This window comes from Chrysochloris asiatica, unplaced genomic scaffold, assembly GCF_000296735.1.
Source record: "Chrysochloris asiatica unplaced genomic scaffold, ChrAsi1.0 scaffold00064, whole genome shotgun sequence".
Classification (NCBI taxonomy): domain Eukaryota; kingdom Metazoa; phylum Chordata; class Mammalia; order Afrosoricida; family Chrysochloridae; genus Chrysochloris; species Chrysochloris asiatica.
This window is the reverse complement of record NW_006408582.1, coordinates 4986569-5008556: the sequence shown is the minus strand read 5'-3', so window position 1 is coordinate 5008556 and position 21988 is coordinate 4986569. Positions and strand designations below refer to the sequence as shown.

At 36.9% G+C, this 21988-nt stretch overlaps 1 protein-coding gene and 1 pseudogene across 1 annotated transcript in view; one reads left to right on the top strand and one right to left on the bottom strand.

The window, feature by feature from the left end:
- The window catches only part of KIF13B (kinesin family member 13B), a 294477-nt gene that overhangs the window by 108946 nt on the left and 163543 nt on the right, over positions 1-21988 (bottom strand). Inside the window, exons 19-24 of the mRNA XM_006864335.1 lie at positions 17472-17618; positions 16033-16182; positions 15585-15713; positions 8049-8219; positions 5920-6077; positions 480-612 (exon numbers count right to left, since the gene is read on the bottom strand). Of these exons, the coding sequence (XP_006864397.1) occupies positions 480-612; positions 5920-6077; positions 8049-8219; positions 15585-15713; positions 16033-16182; positions 17472-17618 (888 nt within the window). The remainder of the gene's footprint in view (positions 1-479; positions 613-5919; positions 6078-8048; positions 8220-15584; positions 15714-16032; positions 16183-17471; positions 17619-21988) is intronic.
- LOC102830722 lies at positions 2744-5753 on the top strand (annotated as a pseudogene).

Below are 21988 nucleotides of genomic sequence, written 5' to 3'. Positions count from 1 at the left end.
TGTTGTTGTTAAGTGCCATCGAGTCGGGTCCGACCCATAGCGACCCTGTACAGGGTTTCCGAGGGTGTAAATCTTTACGGGAGTAGAAAGCCTCCTCTTTCTCCCGCGGAGCGGCTGGTAGTTTCAAACCGCTGACCTTAAGGCTCGCAGCCCGATTCGTAACCACTACGCTACCAGAGCTCCTTACATGTGTTTTATTTCCTACCATTCAATTGTAAGTTGCTTTTTCAAATACCTATCTTTTTTCTCATTTAACCTTAACATGGGCTGATTTAAAAATATTACTTCAGAAAATAAATATTACAGATAGCATTACTTTGAAAACTGAAAGAAAATGAAAATGCAGTAGAAGATAATTTTAATACAAGAAATGGACTTGACCAATTTGGACTGACATTTTTCCCAAAAAGAATCCACCAATAACCTTTTTAATACAAAGGAATTAAATATACAACTGACAATATTTATGATTCTGTTACCTGCCGGAGCTGGAAAATACCTCCTGTTGGCACATCCTTGGCAGAAATCACTTCTACAGGACAATATTCACCATTCTCGTTCTGTTCCAGGATTTGAACCCAGAATTCTACTTTCCTGGTGACTTCACTCCATCTAGGAAACAGTTGAAGTTCTTGAAAAATCACATATAGTTCTATTTCATGATGTACTGTAGTCAGACAATATGTATTATTGTTTGTTCTTGTTGCTAAGTGCTGTTGAGTTGGTACAACCTGTAGAGTCCCTGTATAGGGTTTCTGAGGAGTGGCTGATGAACTTAAAGGTTCAACCTTACAGTCCAGTGTACTAACCCACAGCACCATACCAGGACTCCACATATGTATTATTAAAACACCATAATATACAAGAACTGTAACTCCAAAGATCAAAATTTCTCTAACTAAAGAAATAAAGGCAGCTTAGGACCTTACACATGAGAATAAATAATAATAAAGATTTAAACAGAATAACTCAGTACAAGCATATGTAGTTGTATGAGCAATAATCAATACATGCAAATTTAGTAAAAAAAAAAAATTAAAAACAAACTTATAATTAGAGATGACTTACATATTGTTACAAAAGGATATGATCATTATAAATCTATTTCAAAGTGGTTACTCAAAACTCAATATTTTAATTGCAAGTACAGTAAATATTAAGGAGCTCTGGTAGCGTAGTGGTTAGGAATTGGGCTGCGAACCACAAAGTCAGCAGTTCGAAACTACCAGCTGTTCCGTGGGAGAAAGATGAGGCTTTCTGCTCCTGTAAAGATTTATAGCCTAGGAAACCCTGTACAGGGTCGCTATGAGTCGGAAGCGACTCCACGGTACGTAACAACAACAGTAAATATTATGCTGTTGTTAGATGCTGTCGAGTTGGTTCCAACTCATATTGACTGTATGCAAAACAGAATGAAACACTGCTCACTCCTATACCATCCTCACAATTGCTGTTACATTTGAGTCTACTGTTACTGCCACTGTGTCAATCTATCTTGTTGGGTGTCTTCCTCTTTTTCACTGACCCTCCATTTTATCAACCATCATGTCCTTCTCCAGGGACTGATCTCTCTTGAAAACATATCCAAAATACAAAGTATATCAATGCTGCCTGCCCCTGTGCCATCTCACAGTTGCTGTTATATTTGAGTCCTCTTTTACTGCCACTGTGTTAATCCATCTTGTTGGCGGTCTTCCTCTTTTTCAGTGATCCTCTACTTTACCAAACATGATATTCTTCTCCACAGACTGATTCCCCCTGACAATATATCCAAAGTACAGTAAAACAGACAGTTTCACCATTATAGCTTATAAGGCATATTCTAGTTATATTTCTTCCAAGGCAGACTGGTTTGTTTAGGCAATCCATGGTATTTTCAGTATTCTTTACCAACACCATAATTCAAATGTATAAATTCTTCTATCGTGCTCAACTTTGACATGCTTATGAGACGACTGAAGATACCACAACTTGAGTCAGGCTCACCTTAGTCCTCAAGCTAACATCTTTGCACTTAACACTTTAAAAATGTCTTTTGCAGCAGATTTGCCTACTGCAATGCATTCAATTTCTTCACTGCTCTTTCCATAGTGTTAACTGTGGATTCAAGCAAAATGAAGTCTTTAACAACTTTCAATCTTTTTTCTCCATTTACCATGATGTGATTGACTCTAGCACAACAGAATGAAACACTACTCCCGCTCTTGTGTTATCCTCACAATTGCTGTTATATTGTTTGAGTAAGTATGGCGAAAGGATACAACCCAGGTGAACACCTTTCCTGATTTTAAACCATTCGGTATATTGTTCTGTTTTAACAGATCCACATACAGGTTCCTCATCAGCACAATGAAGTTGTTCTGCAAGAAGACCCAATCTTCGCAATGTTATCTATAGTTTGTTATGATCCTCATAGTCATATACCTTTGCATAGTCAAAAAAGCATAAACAAACATCTTTCAGGTATTCTCTGCTTTTAGCTAAGATCTATCTGATGTCAGCAATGATAACCCCCATTCCATGTCCTCTTCTGAATTTGACTTGAACCTCTGGCAGCTCCCTGTTAATGTACTGCTTCAACCATTTTTAATTATCTTCAGCAAAATTTTACTTAAATGTAATGTTAATAATTATGTTCACTGATTTTTGCATTCCATTGGGGCACTTTTCTTTGGAATGGGCACGAAGATGGATCTTTTCCAATCAGATGGCCAGGTAGATGTCTTCCAAATTCTTGACACAGATGAGTGAGTGCCTCCAGCACTGTATGTTCATTGAAGCATTTCAACTGGTGAGTCCTCAAGTCTTACTTTTCACCAACGCCTAAAGTGCAGCTTGGGCTTTTCCTTCAATGTCATCTGTTCTTGATCATCACCATTTTTTTTGGCACTGTGACTCTGTGTATTCCTTCTATCTTCTTTTGATGCTTCCTACATCATTCAATATTTTGTCCATAGAATCCTCCAATATTTCAAGTTGAGGACTGAATTTTTTTCTCAGTTCTTTCAGCTTCTAATTTTCCAGTCTTTGCAGATTTTATCATACCTGACTTTGTCTACTTCAGCTGCCCTTTGATATTTTCTGTTTAGTTCTTTGGACATCCTCATTTCTTCCAGCTGCTTTAGGTTCTCTACACTGAAGAAAAAGTTTCAGGGTCTCTTATGATATTCAATTTGGTCGTTTTTTTCTTGATAGATCCCAAAACTCTTCTGATTTGCAGTCATTAGTATCTAATGCATCAAATCTGTTCTTGAGACGATCTCTAAAGTCAGGCAAGATTCATTATTTTAGCTCTCATGGAGTTATTTTAATTTTATTCAGTTCCAGCCTGAACTTACATAATAAGCAATTGATGGTCTGTTCCACAATTGGCCCCTGGCCTTGTTTTGGCTGATAGATATTGAGTTTCTTCACAGTCAATTTTATTCCTGTGTATTCCATCTGATGAGGTCCTTTTATGTTGTTGGAAAAAGTTGTCATGTGATCCCCAGCATCGCTTCTATCACCAAAGTTATATTTTAAAGCACAAATCCTTCCTCTTTGTTTCTAACTTTCACAACCCAGTCACCAATATTTATCAATGCCTCTTAATCACATGCTTGATCAATTTCAGACTGAAGAAGTTGGAAGAATTCTTCAATTTCATCATCACTGATTTAGAGGTTGGTGCATAAATTTGAATAACAGTGGTAAACTGGTCTTCTTTGTTATTGTTGTTGTTGTTGCTACTGCTGCTGTTGAGTGCCATCAAGTCAGTTCTGACTCACACTGACCCTGTATGGGATTTCCAAGGAGTGGTTGGTGGGTTTGAACTGCTGACCCTGCAATTAGCAATACAGTGCTGATACTACCAGGTCTTCTTTATAGGCATATGAATATTATCCTAGCACAGACAGCATTGTACTTCAAGACAGATTTTGAAATGCTACTTTTTACAACGAATGTGATGCCATTACTCTTTGGTTTGTTGTTTCCAGCATAGTAAACCATGTCATTAATTCAAAATGGCCAATACCAGTCCATTTTTGCTCACTAATGCCTAGGATATTGATCTTTATGTGTTCCACTTCATTTTTGATGACTTCTAATTTTCCTAGTTCATCCTTTGTACATTCCACATTCCAATTATTCATGGATATTAGCACCTGTTTCTTCTCCATTTGAGTTACATCCCATCAGCAAATTAAAGCCCTGAAAGTTTTGCTTCATATTAAGTCAACTCTACTCTGAGGAGACTCATATTTTGAGTGCCTTCCAACTTGAAGGAATCATCTTCTGGCACTGTTATGTGGCAATGTTCTGTTACTGTTCATAAGGTTTTCAGTGGCTAACCATCCAAAAGTGATCTGCCTCTCCTCCTTTCTACTCTGAAAGCACCAATGAAGGTCTAACATGTGAGCCCCTGCTGGTATTTAAAATATTGGTGGCATAACTGCCAGCATCACAGAAATATGCAAATCATCTTTCATTAGATCAACATGAGAATCAAGCAAAAATTCTCAACTTTTTTACTAAAATACTTTCTAAATGAAAAATAACAATATCTAGTTTACTTTTATAATCAGATTAAAAAAAACACCTAAAAATAGGACATTTCTGGTTGCATTTAAATTGTAATGAAATCCTGTTTAATAAATAAATCTACCACCTTTCATCAGTGGTGCTAACTGTGAAGAGCTGTGAACTAAAGACAAAAGTCAGTAAATTTAAATATCAGGATGGAACTTGATCTACTCTATCTACAGGGGATTCAATAGAAATAATTCACAATGATAAGTTACTTATTCCCTAAAAAATTCATTTTGCATCATTTCTGGAAAGACGGTTAGAGTCCCCATGATGAGGCCTCCACTCATTTGTCCACCTGATCTAGCCACAGGTGACCTTTGCATAATTGGATAGAGTGGGAAGAGAACAACGCAGAAGGAGTCCAGCTCACTAGTGCCCATTCATTGGTTTGCCTTTGGCTATACTGCACCGGTTGCTACTGGTGGGATCACTGGCTATGCAAAAGCAGGTAACACCCAACTCTCACCGCTGGGCTCCCCCAGGGAGGGCTAGCAAGTCTGAGTGCTTATCATCTCTCTCAGAATCCCAGGAATGTTTGGGTTTTCCTAGCTACATCTGGAACCTTGACTGGCATTATGGGAATGAGATTCTACAACTCTGGAAAATGTATGCCTACGGCCTTAATTGCAGATGCCCGTTGGCTAATGGTTGCCAAGCTTGGAGTTAATATGCTTACTAGACACCAACCGTAGTCATGCCCCGGCTTGGACACAAGAAGAATTTAAGATCTCCAAACTTCCACTAGTTTTCATGTCAGAGAAATAAGCTTGAGAGTTAAGTCTCTTCACACAAGTTTTGACTCAAAAAAATTAAACAACACTGAACTTAGTAGGGAAAAATATGTTATTACAGCCTTACACAGCCATGGACTATATATTCTAAGAGTGTATTGTTATACTCTCATACAATATGATTTTTGTGTATTGATGTGATTTCTTCTTTCTGTAACTATAGATAAATTCTGATAAATTCTCAGTGGGCAAAATGGTGGGTGTCAACATTTGGAGTGTGAAGAAGAGGAAAAGTGTGAAGAAAATCTCCTAGGAGATTCCAGACAGCCTTCCATTCCTCCTGTTAGCGCACAGACATCATCTGAAATGATGTCACATGAAATGGAAATAAATTTTTACTGTAAAAAAATTTATTTTTCTGTGTTTTCTAAGCTTCTTCTCATCACTCTTTAAAGTCCACCTCCCTAAATAAGTTTAACCATGCTATTCATACCCTAGAGAAACACCACTTATGTCTGGAATACTTGTAATGTCCAGGAGATAGTAATCTTTATAAAATGGTAATATTCAGTATTTTTTAAAAATCATAAATGGAATCATATAGATATCTAAAAGTTACCTGTCCCGGAGACTACGTGTTTTTGCTTGTATAATGCCCAAATCCCACAGGGCTGGGTTTTTCCGAGGATCTGTCATCCTATGGCCATATACTTCAATTGCCAATGCCCCGTCTGAAAGATGCTCAATAAAATCTTCAGTAATGTTAACAGAAAACTCCTGAAAGAAAGTAGTTCATTACAAAAAACACGTTCTGGAAATGTTCTGAGTAGTTTATTCCTGTCCTTATATACTTACTTAATCATGATGGAAGAAATAGCAACCAGAAATCTTTAGCTGTCTACTATCTAGCATCCATAATGAATATTAAGATACTCTGAGGTTCTGAGTTTAAAAATAGCTTTTTACTATAAAAATCTATTATGTAAGGTCAGCATTACATTCTGTTTTGTCAGTAATGATTTAGGAGCTATTTTTTAATAAGTACAGATAACCAAACTAAGTATGACATCAATGATGTACACAAAGTTATTACATGTACCAATGTAGCAGTTTTGGAAAAAACACTTTTTTCAGTTTTAAGAAGCTATCTAGCTACAATAATAGGAGAGAAAGAAAACAATGATTATCACTGTAACAAAAATCATAACAATAAGAAATTTCTCCGAATCTGTCCATATTCACAAAACAAAAAGTTAGAAAAAATGAACTTGTGCTGATATATTTAAAACTGGATTTTGAATTTTTTTTACTAATAAGAATTAAATTCTTAAATAGTTTCTTAAAGAAAATCACTGAATCTTCTTTCTCTGTGTCGCTCTGTCTTTCTCTAAAGCATTCTTTTAAATGCTTTAACTCTTGAAAAAATGAGATGAATCAAATGTGGTCTAATAGAAAGGAAAAAAAAAAAAAAAAAAAAAGAAACCTGAGACTCTTGACTCTGCTAATTCCAAGTTATATAACTTTAGGAAATCTGACCTCTTTGAACTAATTTCTTCAGCAGAAAACATAAGAACTACCATCAAATACAACTGTGATACAGATTAAATTCAAGAATAACTAACACATTTATCATAGTTTGTTGTTTGTTATTAAGTACTGTTGAGTCAATTCTGACTCATAGCAACCCTGTATAGGGTTTCGAAGAGCAGTTGGTGGATCTGAACTACCAATCTGTGGTGAAGCAGTCTAGTACCTGTCCTACAGAGTCACACCAGGACTCCAGCATAGTGTGAGGTGCTCAGTAATATTAGTATTTCTCTGTTTTCTACTATCCTTGATTCCTCTAAAACACTAATTTCTTGTTCTTTTTAGGTTACAATTCTCCAGTAATGTAATACAAAATACGGATTCTCTTTGGAAGTGAGCACACATATATAAATATACATATACTCACAGAAGAGTTCACTTTTGATTTTGAAGGAGTGGAATATATTAACATGTTAGTTACTGTCTCTAACCCTATTTTAATAAATTCTTCTCCAAGACTTAATTGTTGTTAAAGTGCCATAAAATCAGTTCTGACTCATAGTGACCCTGTATAGGTTTTCCTAGACAGTCATTCTTCAGGGGAGCAGAAGGCCTCATCTTTCTCCCATGGAGTGCCTGGTGGATTCAAAGCACCAACCTTGCAGTCCACAGTCCAGTGTTTATCCTACAAAGCCACTGTCTCCCAAGACATTACTATTGTTAGTAAGAGCCACTGAGTTGATTCCAACTCATAGTGACCCTGTATAGGGTTTCCAAGGAGTAGCTGGTGGGTTTGAACTACCAACCTTAGGGCTAGTTGTTGTTGTTAAGTGCCACTGAGTCATTTTCAATGCATAGCTACCCTGTATGGGGTTTCCAAGGAGCAGCTGGTGAGCTTTAACCCCTGACCTTGCAGTTCAAACCAACCTTGTGGTCCAGTGCATTATCCTACAGTGCCACACCAGGACATTATTATTACCAGATTACTGAAAGAAATGATTCTTTTTGCATTTTGTTTTGTTGGTTTTTTTTAAGTTTTTATTGTGAACTATGTGTGTTAACATGGGAGAACACCAGCTTTACATTCATCCTATCATGTTTTGTTTCATTGCAATAATTACAATCTCCTCCATGCATCATCATTGTTTTGTACTTTTGTAAGTAACTTAAGCATTTTTGTAATTTTGTAAGTAATTTAAAATCTGATGAAGGCAAACTTACATTACAATGATCAAAGACCACCATGCACTGAGGTTCCTTACTGACAGGGGAAGATGAGGTATCTACTTCAGGTGCAACTCTGACTGGTTCCTGTTGATCCCAGAAGTTATATTTGCAGGATACAAAGTGGGACAGATGCTGTGGCAACCCAGTAGCTTGTAATATTTTAACCTGAGGGGAGAAAAAGGCTTTGTTGTTGTTTCCTAATCAGAAAGTTCCAAGATACACTTTGACTCAAGAGGTGCTACTCCTGACTCTGTAACTGTTCATTTATGTTTGACAAATCACATACACTCTGGGACTGTAGTTCTTCCACTGGTAACTGGATATAAAAACTGGCATATTTACTAAGAGGCTTGACACAGGGCAATAAACCACTTAGACTATAAGGTGGATATTTATAAGCAGTAAAGAAGCTGATGAAGAACATTTAAATTATAATAATAGACAGAAGAATAAACTTCTCAGACATCAACACCACTTAAATATATGAATTTGACTAACATCAGAAGAACAGACCAAGACGGTTAAAAGCATGCTGAACAAAAGTGAAAATCAACTATTTGTTAATAAACCACCAAATATTCAGAAAAGAGCAAAACACTGATAATTTTAAGTATAAAAGTGAGCAAGGTTCTCGTTGGCCAGTGGTGTGGCGAGACCTGGGGACTCTTAGGCCCAGAGTCAGTGACATATCCACAGAGGACTAGGTGGAGAGTGAAGCGTCCAGCTGATAAGAAGAGAGGGCATATGTACAAGAACACCCACACTTGCAGATAATACCCATTTGACCTGGCTTCAAAGACTGGATGATCAGAGCTCAACCAGAAGAAGAAACAAGAGGAAAAAAAGAGTAATCTGATACAATTTGATGAACTTGACCTTCACCTATGGATGCAGTGGCTCAAAAGAGGGAACAAATCTTTACAGCAAGGATCATTTCCAACCCCTCCATACACAGAGTAGACAGGGATGGGCAACTTGGACATTGGCTACCCAAAATGGGGGCCTACAAAGGCAAGAAGTGACTGGCTTACAAGCTTTTAAGAAGGAGCCTAGATCCAGAGGGCACGGAGGAAGGTAGAATCTCCACTGAGTAGTGTCCAATCTGTCAGGCAGGGCTGATGAAAAGAGATGCGGATAGGTCTCTCGTGATACAATAGTGAATAATTGTTATCAGGACTGACTGTGAGGGTCAGAAATGTAAAGGTAGATGTTTTGTAGCCAAAGGAGGGGAGTGACTGACTTTGCAGTCTAGGAGCAGAGGTCCTTGGGACCATCTAGGGAGAAGAGTAGAGAGTGGGACCCTACTCAGAGAAGCAGTGATGCCAGAGATGGAGGCAGAGACGATGACGTGGAGAGATGGAGCAGCTGGGGACTTTAGACTCAGAGAGGGAGAGGGACTGTGTGCTGCTGACTGGGGGGCCAAGCTTGCAGGGTATACCCTTTGGTTGGATGATGATGCATGGAAGGGATTTTAACCATGGCAGTGAAACGATATACGACAGGATGAATGTAAAGCTAATGTTCTCCCATGTAAACTATCACATAATTCACAATAAAACATTTTTAAAAATAAATAAATAAATAAACCCAAAAACTGATAATCTACTCTGTAAACTTTCACTCAGTTCCCAATAAAAAAGTTAAGAAAAAAAAGTGAGCAAGGTTCTCAATAAGATATATTACATGCTAATAAGGCAATTTTGGAGGGAACTTTAAAGGCATTGAGAATGTATTATTTAAAGATCTGGTATAAGCCTATCCACATACTGTAGCAACAGCAAAATTAATTAAAGGTGGTGAATGTTTATCACTCCGTGCCCTCTGGATCTAGGCTCCTTCTTAAAAGCTTGTAAGCCAGTCACTTCTTGCCTTCTGGATGTGGTCTCTATTTAGAGAAGAGAGGCATACCAAAGAAATGTGCTCTAGACATGGAGCATAGGGTTTTGTGATAACAAAGTGAGTGCATATATATTTGATCAAATCAGAAGTCTCCAGAAGAAATGCCTATCACAGGTTTCAAGGACGTGAAATATTCTTAATATTTCTTTTGGCCAGAGAATCAAGTTGATATTTTAGTTGGAGTTTTTGCTGTTGTCATATTCTAAAACTCCTTCAACAACTATGCAGTTAAATGTAATTAGGATCTTTTAACTGATTAAGCTAGTTTACATGATCAAGCTTTAATCATTAATTATATTCTTAACTTAGTCGTTTCTTGCATGCTGTATGATTTACTCTACCTCCAGTGCATAAATAAACTTGAATATATGGCAAATATTGATATAGTTCAGCAACCACAAGGAATTATCAGAAGCCTTGTTCTACTGAAATAGATTTATAAATATCTACTGACACACTGAAAAATAAAATAGCTTAGTATTTCAAGAAACGTTAATAATGACAAAAACATAAAATCAAATGGTTTTATTTTCACCCATGCTGTTGTTGTTGTTGTTGTTGTTGTTAGGTACCACAGAGTCAGTTCAGACTCATAGTAACCCAATGCACAACAGAACAAACACTGCTTGGTCCTGTGCCATCCTCATAATCATAAGCAACAAATGAGAATTCCAATCAGTATTCATTTTTTGCTTTGATTTCAACATGAGTTCAAAGCATCAATATAGTAATTCCCAGATATATTGTGAAAGACAGTATGATTGACCCAATGCATTCCTCCAAACCAAATGGAGCAATCAGAATTCTGATGTTAATTTTTCATTAAATTTGGAAAACCATCACTTTTTCATTCAAGTGTTTAAGAATATTTTACAATTTTGGAGTATACATATCTAAATTAAAATATCTGCCACATACTAGCTTATATCCGTTCACGAATTACTTAAATTCTGTGAAGTTAGTTTTCTTTGTTCTAGCAGTGTATCCAGATTAAGACGGACTAGGATGAAAATATTGCCAAGCTAATTTTGAAAATCAACCAATAAACACTATGGATCACAAGGGTCTGATCCACAACCATGCAGAAGGATGGTGATGACTGGACAGCAATTTCATTTCAGTGTACAAGGGGTTGTCTTGAGTTGGGGCCCAACTTGATAGCAGCTTACAACAAGTTTTCTCCTAAGCAAAACAGTAATATTAATAATGACTTTATATTACTGGTGTGACAATAGACCACACTAATGAAATGAAATGAATAACAGTGGTACAAGGCATTGAGAGGAAGTTTAATATACAACAATTTTTTTCCTGCAGTAATTAATCTCAATCCTATGGTTAAAATGCACAAGAAAGCAAGATTTCCTACGATTAACTCTCTTCTACAAGAAACTCCTCAGGAATGAGGAATACCTAGTTATCTACAATATAGGTGGTGGTTGTTATTGTTAAGTACCTTTGAGTTGTTTCTGCTTTATAGCAGCCCTATATGTGGGTTCTGCGGCCATAAATCTTTTCAGGAGCATAAAGCCTCAGACTATAGATGGCAGATGTATTTTGTTTTATTTTTCTCTAAAAAGCCTTTGCATACAGAAACTTATATCACCACCAGGTGTCAGAATATCACAAGATGTTAATTTCGAGCTGTGCCAAGATAAAAGATCCCAGAAATAGTAGTAAACATTAAAATTGCTTTGGGGTTTTAAAATATACTAATCATAGTATATTTAGTAATATACTAATTATTTTTAGGAGTTCTAGTGTGGTGCTGTAGGTTAAGCACTGGTAGCCACAAGGTTGGCGGTTCAAACCCACCAGATGCTCCTCAGAAATCTTATAGTCGCTGTGAGAACTGACTTGACAGCATTTAACAACAGCAATTACACTTAATATAATTTAAAATACTAATTTGCTAATATATGCATTTCTCATTAAAGATAAATAAATCTAGATTTCTTTTATGGGCCTAAGATACTCATCATCTATGACACTTAAGTATCTGGCGACAGGTTTCTATTTTCATGAATAATTTGTTTACTGTAATATAGTTCATTTGTGCTCCTTTGGTTTACACAAAAGCTATCACATGCACAGACTGTTTTCTCTAAACACTATTTCCCATTAAAGGAATCAGGGTTACTTGGAGAAATGGCTCATTCCAGGTCTGGGTCAAGAAATGTACACAATGAGATTAGAATCACATTTAGAACAAATCATCCAAACTCAATGCCATCAAGTCAAATATTACTTATAGAAACCCTATGTTGGTCCTAGCCTCATAGGGCTCCAAGACTATAATCTTTACAGATAAAGATGCACATCTTTCTCCCACAGAGTGACTAGTGGCTTCAAACCACTGACCTTTTCTTGGCTAGCAGCCATGTCCTTAACTACTAGGGATCCTTAGAATCATACAAGAAAGAACAACCCATCAAAGTCTATGAGGGTTGTTGTTATTAAGTGCCATTTAATTGGCTCTCACAGCCACCCTGTATAAGGTTTTCAATGCTTCAGATACTTGCAGGAGCAGAAAGCCTCATTGTGCTTCCGCAGAGTGACTGGTGGACTTGAACTACTAACCTTGTATTTCAATCTAGTGCTTATCGTATGGCTGTTGTTTTTAAGTGCCATTGAGTCAGTTCCAACTTATTTGTTGTTGTTATAGTGTTCCTGTATAGGGTTTCCAAGGAGCGGCTGATGAGTCTGAACCGCCAACCCAGTCAGTTCAAACCGACTTTACAGTCGAGCGCTTACCCTACAGCGCCACAGGTTGTTGTTGTTCAGTGCTGTAGGTCGATTCCGACCCATAGCAACTCTTATAAGATTTTCAAGGAGCATCTGGTGAGCATGAACCACTGACCCTGCAGTTCAAATGACTTTGCAGTCTGACACATTAGCCCACAGTGCCACACCAGGTTAGCATTACTCCTTGCCACAGGTTAGAGTTACATAAAAAGAACTCAACAGGCAACTAAGGAAGCTCTCATAGGCCAAAGGTGGTATTATTTGTGCTTCAGTATACCCAACAAATGCAAAACATACATTGTTTAAAACGTATTTAAATCCACATGTTTACAGTCATATTTAGACCCCAAAACCCCACCTCATTGGCTACTTTTGGGTACTATTAGAAAAATCAATTCATTATTTTGAAAATTGGTAAAAAGAGGACATGAATCAAACTTTTATCCTGCCTTTCCCATACAAAACATTTATCTAAATAGCAAAACAGTTGAAACTGGGATAACTCTGGGTATACTCTAGCTAATAAATGAAGAAATGATAGAATTGTAGCACTATTCTTTTGTAACTCTTTATAATCTTCAATGGTTACTAATATCTTCATAAAGAAAAACAACCAGATATAATGTCTCTCCTGATGAACAACATATGTAGCATCCTTGCTACTCCTGTCCTCTATATACCTAACTACTAATTCACAGCAAATACATGTCAGCATGTTGTGCAACATCAATCAGCAAACTCTATACTCTAGGAAACTACAGGGTAACAGCCCATTTTCTACAATAAATAACTTGCAAGGCAAATGAGAATGAGAAGCAAAGAGAAAGTGTATGGACTTGTGAGAGAGTGCCTACAGATTAAAAGGGATTTAAGAGATATTATCAACCAAGACAATAATGGAAATAGAATGGATAGTTCATGATATTGAGAAGTTATTAATTCTTACATGTGGTAATATTCTAGTTATTTTTAAAATGTACTTATCATTTGGAAATACTTACTGATGAAATAAAATGATATCTGGAACTTGCTTCAAAATAAATAATCCACGGAGAAGATGTGACACAGAAGTAGGTGGGTGTATGAACATAAGAAGGAACATCACTTGAAGACTGTAAAGACTATGTGACTGGAGATCACTAAGATGACTTTCACTACTTTGAAGTGTACGTTTAATACCTTTACCCCAATATTCTTAAGATACTTTAACTTGGTTTAAAAAAAAAAAAGTTCGATTTATTCAGGACATAGACTTATTTTCTGTGACAAAGACAAACATTTCAAATGATAGTGCCCTGCATGTTATTTGACTCCAATGGCAAAAGTTGACCTTTCACAGGTCTTCATCTTTAAAAGGGACCACTATAGAGTTATCAAGCCTATGTCTTCACCTTGTCAATAATATAATCTCACAAGAAAATTCTTAAATTGAGTATAATAAAATTAACCCTTAATAAATTTAGCTATTTTTCTCTCAAACTGGAGTAAATGAACTAAGCATCTGAGGTATTCTTACTATATACAAGATCTCCACAAAGCAGCCCAAATCTTAATAGCTTTAGCGTCCTTGTAGTTAATGCATAATACGCCTACCCCTTTCAACATCAACTCCAATTCTACAAATATATACTAAAAAATACAGGACTGCTTTAGGGTGGATTATAAAATAAGAGTTAAGTTTAGACATCCTTTACTTGGCCTCTTGGTGGCCTCCTTTCATTTGTACTATGGTCCCTAAGCCCCTTGCTGATTCCTCTCCCTCTAAAGTCTTCCTTTCAACTGGTTCCTAGAGTGATCCTCAACCAGAGGCAGTACTGCTCCAACAAGGGACATTTGGAAATGTACAAGAGCACTTTTTTCAATGCGACAATGAATTGGGGAGGTATGGACTAGCTACATTTATTGGGAAGGAGTCTAGGAATGGAATGACCTATCTAACATCTTTTTAGCTAGTAATTACCCATGACAATAACAAAAGCACCCTATGGAGAAATAGTCTGAGATAACACCCTCTCCATGTTCAGTCCAAGTCTTAGTTTCTAGAAATTTTCCTTAGACCCTGCTTTCTGAATTAATTACCTTTCCTCAGTGTCCCAAAGACTCTGATAACTATCTCCCTCAGAATACCTGACTTACACAATATTGAAATCTTTTGTTCACTTGTAAGCCTTCCCCCTCCTCCACAAACACACATTATACAGTGAACACCTTGCCTTATTCACCTCTATATTCCCAACACTTGACACATATATGACAGACAACACCCAACACATTTCATAAATGCAAGCAAGAGAAGAGAATGAAGAAAAGGATTTGGGATTGGAGTATGCTTGAATAGCATAAACAAAGGCATACGGTGAAGAGAAACATGGAACATTTGGAAGTCGGTAAAGAATGACTTGTGGCAGGTAACAAACCAGGGCTGGGTAAATCTCCACTATCAGCAGCTATTAAAAGACCTAATTACAGGATAAAACTTATGTGAAAAACTTGGATTTCCCTACAGGGAAGTCCAGACAACTTTATTGTTGTTGCTGTTAGTGCCCTCCAGTCAGTTCTGACTTATTGGGACCTTGCAGGAGTGGCTGCTGGGTTTGACCTGTCGACCTTGTGGTTAGCAGTCCAGTGCTTTTCCTACAGCATCACACTAGGACTCACTATTGAGTCAAACAATTTTGAAGCTCAATAGTCTAGAGAAAACAGGTGACTCATTCAAGATTCAGAGTAAATTATTAGACGAAGCCTGGCTAACTCATACTTCAGGATATATGGAAATACGGTCTCTAAAGTACTAATAAATTTTCTTAGAGATAAATATTTTGAAAATTCAAAACAGAAAACGGTATTCATCATCTAAATATTCACAATCTTCCAACTGGGACTTACCATACATACAAGTTTGTTCTCCTGGGTTTCTTTATCACAGGGAATGTCTGCAGTATCATCACCGCCTGCAATTCTTTCCCCAATTGCACCACTGATGCGCATCACCTCCACATGCAGCCGACCTGCCACCTGTAATAATAGGGTGGGGCGCATAAACTTTTTAGTAAGGTTCTGTTTCTTCCTTGAGATTATCTGCCTTCTGCTTTAGAGTCAAGTCATTAGGTTAATGGGATATGACAATTTAGGCACACCTACGTCTAACCATTATTTTCTCTCACATTTTTTTTGATAACTACCATAAAACACTAGAAAAACACAATGTATTAATAATGCATATAAATATCATTTATCATTAGTAATAAAAATAGCAACAATAGTAATACAATCACTACCCTATTGTTTCTTGGACTTTCCTCTGCAGGAAACATTGGTTGAAGAATAAACCAACCTCTCCTTTCTGATTGACAATTGGAACAGCATACTGTAACTTCACATCGTAGAAAAGGGACTCAAGGAAGACATTGGCCACCCCAATGAGACTGTGATTTTCCTGTTCATCATAGAATGGATCAGCACGCTTGAAGTAAGACCGTATGACCTTTGAAGAAATTCAAAAGCAATTCAGAAAATCACTTAAAATGAATGTATCCAACCTAACACTTTTTGACGTGTTCCAATTTGAGCTGTTAAACATAACTTTGATTACTACATACTGATCTTTATACTCTTTAAAGTAAAAAAAACGTTCTTGCTGATGTGCAGAATTTTTTATCTCCATACACTCAACCTCTCTCTCTCCCTACTTCTAATTTAGAATTGTGGTCAGGATCCTTTAGCCAAAAGGGAGAATCAAAATAATGTCATTTACTTTTATAATTTGTTCTCCTTATGTAGTAGTCTTGCCAAAAACCAAACAAACAAGAAACAACATACACTGACGCGATAAAAAGTGAAGTGCACTAAAGTACTCTTCATTTTCCTTTTAGGAAAGAGAGTCATTCATATCTATTCAATTTATTCTTAAATTAGTAGGTATTTTATTACTAATAAGAGGAAACCCTTTTACAAGACAGTGATTTACTTTTCCTGCACTTACTGTTATTGTTGCTTTATGAGAGTGATACAGAGGAGAATGGAGAAAAAAAAAACAAGAGAAAAAATGTTATCTAATTGTAAGAATTAGATATCTTTTTTAATGACACTCTGGAAAAATAAACAGTTTTTACAAAACAAGAGGCTAAGGAAATAAAACAGCTATATTAGTCAACAGAACTAGCAGTATTGAAAATATGTAAAAATATGCTTAATACATAAATCTATTTTTAAATATGTACAAGTGCATACTGGATTTAAGTTGAGAAATCTGCTTCATGAAAAGGAAATACCACCAATGTTCAAATCTATCGTTGAAAAACAATCCACAAAGGTTCCTAGCAGTGTAAATATTAAAGTGCCATTGACTTCCAATTCAAAAATATATCTACTGTAGTAAGCTTATTATTTACAAAGTTATATGTGTTGAGCAGTGGGAAAAATATTTTTAAAATGTGTTGAGAAACAAGAAAAGAGATAATATCCTATAGAAATTCACAGTCCAATACAAAGACAACAGAAGCCAAAATAGGATGAAAACAATTTGTTTAAATATCTTAAAGTGGAATATTCTGCTAGAAGTTCAGATGACTCAAAATCAGAAGAAAAAAGAAGATGCTGTAGATTCTTAAAATTCTTTTAGCTAGATTATTCAGAGATTTAAAATAAATTTTATTCCAGAAACATGATTACTATTTTAGAAAAATAAACCATTCCCTTGACATGGGTAGGCTCATTCTTACTTAATTCCTTTCATGACTACTAGTTAAGCCATTTTTTTCTCAAATAACTTACTGGGGAATCTTCTTCACACTCTTTCCATTCCTGATAAAGGTCTCTCATGTCCAACAACCTGTTATCCAGTTTTTCCAAAGACCAAATCTGCTTTCCTTTTCCTTTTCTTCTCACTTGGATTGCAGGTTCACTAAGAAGAGAGCCTCTCTGCAAAGACACAGTGAGAAGGAGCAGGTGAAGCAGCAAACATAGCCACCATGAAGTCAAACCTGAACATTCTTATACCTTCCAGTCAAGTGACACTGTCATCTTTTATTTGTTCATTAAAAAGCTTACCAAAAAGGTTACAAACTTAAATATAATGTCTTTATAGACACCTGCAATCAAAATTTAAATGTCAGTTTAAATAGAAAACCCAAAATACTAGACCATACTTAAGGAGAAGTTAAAATGAAAACATTTTATTTAAGGCTCCATCTGACCATACAATTTCAACAAGCAGTCATCTGGATTGAATGGCAAGGGAAAGTTTTTTGGTAGAGATGGTTAAGAAATTATCTTTTACCTTTCAAAAGTCAAAGTTTCAATTTTTTTCTGAATGGCTTGTATCCTAATGTGGTATAAAAAAACAAAAGGTTTAAAAAATTAAATTGTGAGAAATCTCCAACTCACCCATTTGGAGGCAACAAAGGATAACAGTTTCCAAACTTGTCTATACACACAGAATTTATTATTAAAACAGTATGGAATTAGATAGAGGTTGTTGTTGCACAAGATTGTGAACATACTAAATGCCAATGAACTGTTCATTTTAGATCTCCCCCAGAGAGATGTATCTAATCAGTTATTTAATCTATTTTATTTACTGTTTTGATATGCCTACTTAGATTTCTGGAGAAGTGTGAAATACACTGATTCTTTCATTAGCATTTTATCCAAATCATTCCCAAAGAAACAAAATTTACATAACTTAATGAAGATCTGAGAACTGATCTGGTCAAAATTACAAAATTTCAAACGTCAGCTCGAGAAGATAAAGTCAAGTACTACAACAAAATGTGCAAAGATCTGTAGTCAGAAAACCAAAAAGGAAGAACATGCTCAGCATTTCTCAAGCTGGAGGAACCGAAGAAAAAAATTCAAGCCTCAACTTTCGATATTGAAGGATCCTCTGGGCAAATTATTGAATGATGAAGAAAGAATCAAAGACAACTATCTGGCTGACTGATTGGAAGTGATCCGTATCTGTGCCCATTCCAAAGAGAGGTGACCCAACGGAATGCAGAACTCATCAGACAATCTCTTTGATAGCCCATGCGAGTAAAGTACAGAAACAGCTGCAAGCATACATTGACAGAGAACTTCCAGAGGTTCAAGCCAGATTCAGAAGAGGCAGTGGAATGAGGGCTATCACTGCTGATATCCAGTGGATCTTGGCTAAAAGCAGAGACTAACAGAAAGATGTTTACCTGTTCTTTATTGACTATGCAAAGGCTTTCGACTGTGTGGATCATGACAAGCTACAGAAAACACTGCGAAGTATGAGTATTCTGGAACACTTAATTGTGCTCATGAGGAATCTGTACATGGACCAAGAGGCGGTTGTTCGACAGAACATGGGTACGCTGAATGTTTTAAAATTAAGAAAGGTGTGCGACAAGGTTGTATTCTTTCACCATACTTACTCAATCTGTACGCTGAGCAAATAATACAAGAAACTGAGTTATATGAAGAAAAACGTGGCATCAGGATTGGAGTAAGACTCATTAACAACCTGCGATATGCAGATGATACAACCTTGCTTGATTAAAGTGAAGAGGACTTAAAATATTTACTGATGAAGATCAAAGAGCACAGCCTTCGGTACAGATTACATTTCAATGTAGAGAAAACAAAAATTCTCACCACTGGACCAATAAACAACATTCTTATCAATGGAGTAAAGACTGACGTTGTCAAGGACTTCATTCTTCTTGGATCAACTATCAACACTCATGGAAGCAGCAGTCAAGAAATCAGATGACGTATTGCATTAGGCAAATCTGGTGCACAAGACCTTTTGAAAGTGTTGAAGAGCAAAGATGTCAGCTTGAGGACTAAGGTGTGCCTGACCCAAGCCATGGTGTTTTCAACAACTTCATATGCATACGAAACTGTAGTGAATAAGGAAGACCATAGAAGCATTGATGCTTTTGAATTATGGTATTGGAGGAGAATATCAAAAGTACCATGGGCTGCCAAAAGAACAAACAGATCTGTGTTGGAAGAAGTGCAGCCAGAGTGCTCCTTGGATGCCAGGATGAACAAACTTCGTCTCTCATACTTCGGACATATTGTCAGGAGGGACCAGTTGCTGGAAAAGGATATCATGTTTGGTAAGGTGGAGGGTCAGAGAAAAAAAGGAAGAACCCCAGCAAGATGGATTGGCAAAGTGACAGCATCGATGAACTCAAGCATGGCAACAATTGTCAAGTTGGCCCAGGATCAGTCAGTGTTTCGTTCTGTTGAGTATAAGGTCATTGTGAGTCCGGCATTGACTCAATTGCACCTAACAACAATATATACATATATATACATATATGAGAAAGACAGAGAGAGAGAGAGAGAGAGAGAGAGAGAGAGAGACCTGCTGTGGCGCTGGGGGATAGAGCACTGGTCCATAAGGTCGGTTTGAACCACAAGTTCAGTGGTTCAAACTCAGCAGCCACTCCTTTGAAACCCTAATCAAAGTTGGAGTCAGAACTGACTCAACATCATATATCAGCAACATCATATATCAATTCAGACAGCTAGTGAATAAATATGAAAATTACATCATTAATTTGTGAGTAATGGATTTTCCTGGGTAGAATGCTAGGACTGGGTCTGAAGAGTAATGAGCAATATGATGTAACTACCATTCAGACCCAGAAGAGTAATGAGCAATATGATGTAACTACCATTATTTGGCCTGCTTGTAAATAGCTCCAACAGTGAATGCAAAAAGAAAGTAATAAATTTTTTCCCTTGCCAAAAATATCCAAACACAGAAGCTAAGAGCAGAATGAAAGGCTGTCACATGAAGTAAGACTTTTCAAATACTAAGAAGAAAGTCTTAATTTGATTCAAAACTGGACTATGGAGAATATCTCCTTAGAAAATACTTTCGTGTGCAGTTTCTCTCTGGCAGAAATATGAAGACATTTATCTATGAGGGTAATTCAAAAGCATTGTTTTAAAATCATAGAAACCTTTGTTAAGCAAAGATATCAAAATATGTAGCTATTGTTTCTTAACATATCTTCCATCTAGGTCTATGCATTTCTGAAGGTCCTGTTTGCATCTTTCTTATCCTTCCCTGAAAAAATTCTGTGCTTTTTGATTTACACCTTGTCAAAACAGCAGTTTTGGCATCCTGTTGCTGTTGTTGTTAAGTGCCATGGAGTCAGTTCCAACTCCTAGCAACCCTGTAGAGGGTTTCCAAGGAGTGGCTGGTGAGTTAGAACTGCTGACCTTGTAGTTCAAACTGACCTTGAGGTAGAGTGCTTATCCTAAGGCGCCACATAAAGACTCCTTTGGTATCCTGGAGGGACTCAAATCATGTTCCTTTTAAATGTTCTTGAGTTTGGAAACAAAAAGAAGTTTGAAGGGACAAGATCAGGGCTGTACGGTGAATGGGGTACAATTTCCCAACAAAATTCTCCTAGGACTTGCAACCCTTAAAGAATGAGCAGTCTTCATAAAAGGGAAAAAAAAAAACCCCACAAAAAACCCTATCCAGCCTTCTTGGCTTTTTTCTCACCAATGCAGCTTTCCATTTTCTTAAAGGTTCTTCACTATAAGCCTCCATGGTTGTCCTATGACCTTTTAAAAACTCTATGAAGATTACCCCTTCGGAGTCCAAAAAAACAGTCACCACACCCTTCTGAGCCCAGCAGAAACTCTCAGAAGCCAGTTTTAATTTTAACCTTTTTTTTGAGGGCACCCTAGCAAGGCTCAAACAAGTGTATTACTGAGAGAACTGGGCAGCAGCCATCAACTAACTAATCACAGAGATATGTGTAAACACACTTTGTCCAGATTAAAACTGTGCATGCATGAACTAGAAGCTTAGTAGCAATATTTTTTGACTTACCTCATATTTAAAGCTGAATAAGCACAGTGAATTAATAGCTGCCTGGTAAAAATGTGTATTTCAACTCCACCAATGTTAGTTACCTCTAACAGCAATAGGAACAACTCCAATGAGCACACATTTGGGAGCACAGGAGGAGAGAGATGCCCAGAGTGACCTGAACCACTTCTAGTTGTTGGCTTGGCTGCACTAAGTCAGAGTTGCTTCTTCCCAACAAACACCAAAACAGGATACAGAGAAAAGGGCTACAATCATGCTTAATGGGAAAAAGATGTCAAGTTTCTATTTTTTTTTTCACCACAAACATTACAAAGTGAAAGAAGACTTTCTCTTCTCAGTTCCCTAAAAACAGCTGAGGCCTAACGAACACCTGGGGCAATCTCTAAAATTGCAACCCTCCAGTTTCCAGATGAATGCACATGATAGCAGTGGAGTCAGCAGAAATGCCTTCCCCTTCTTGTCC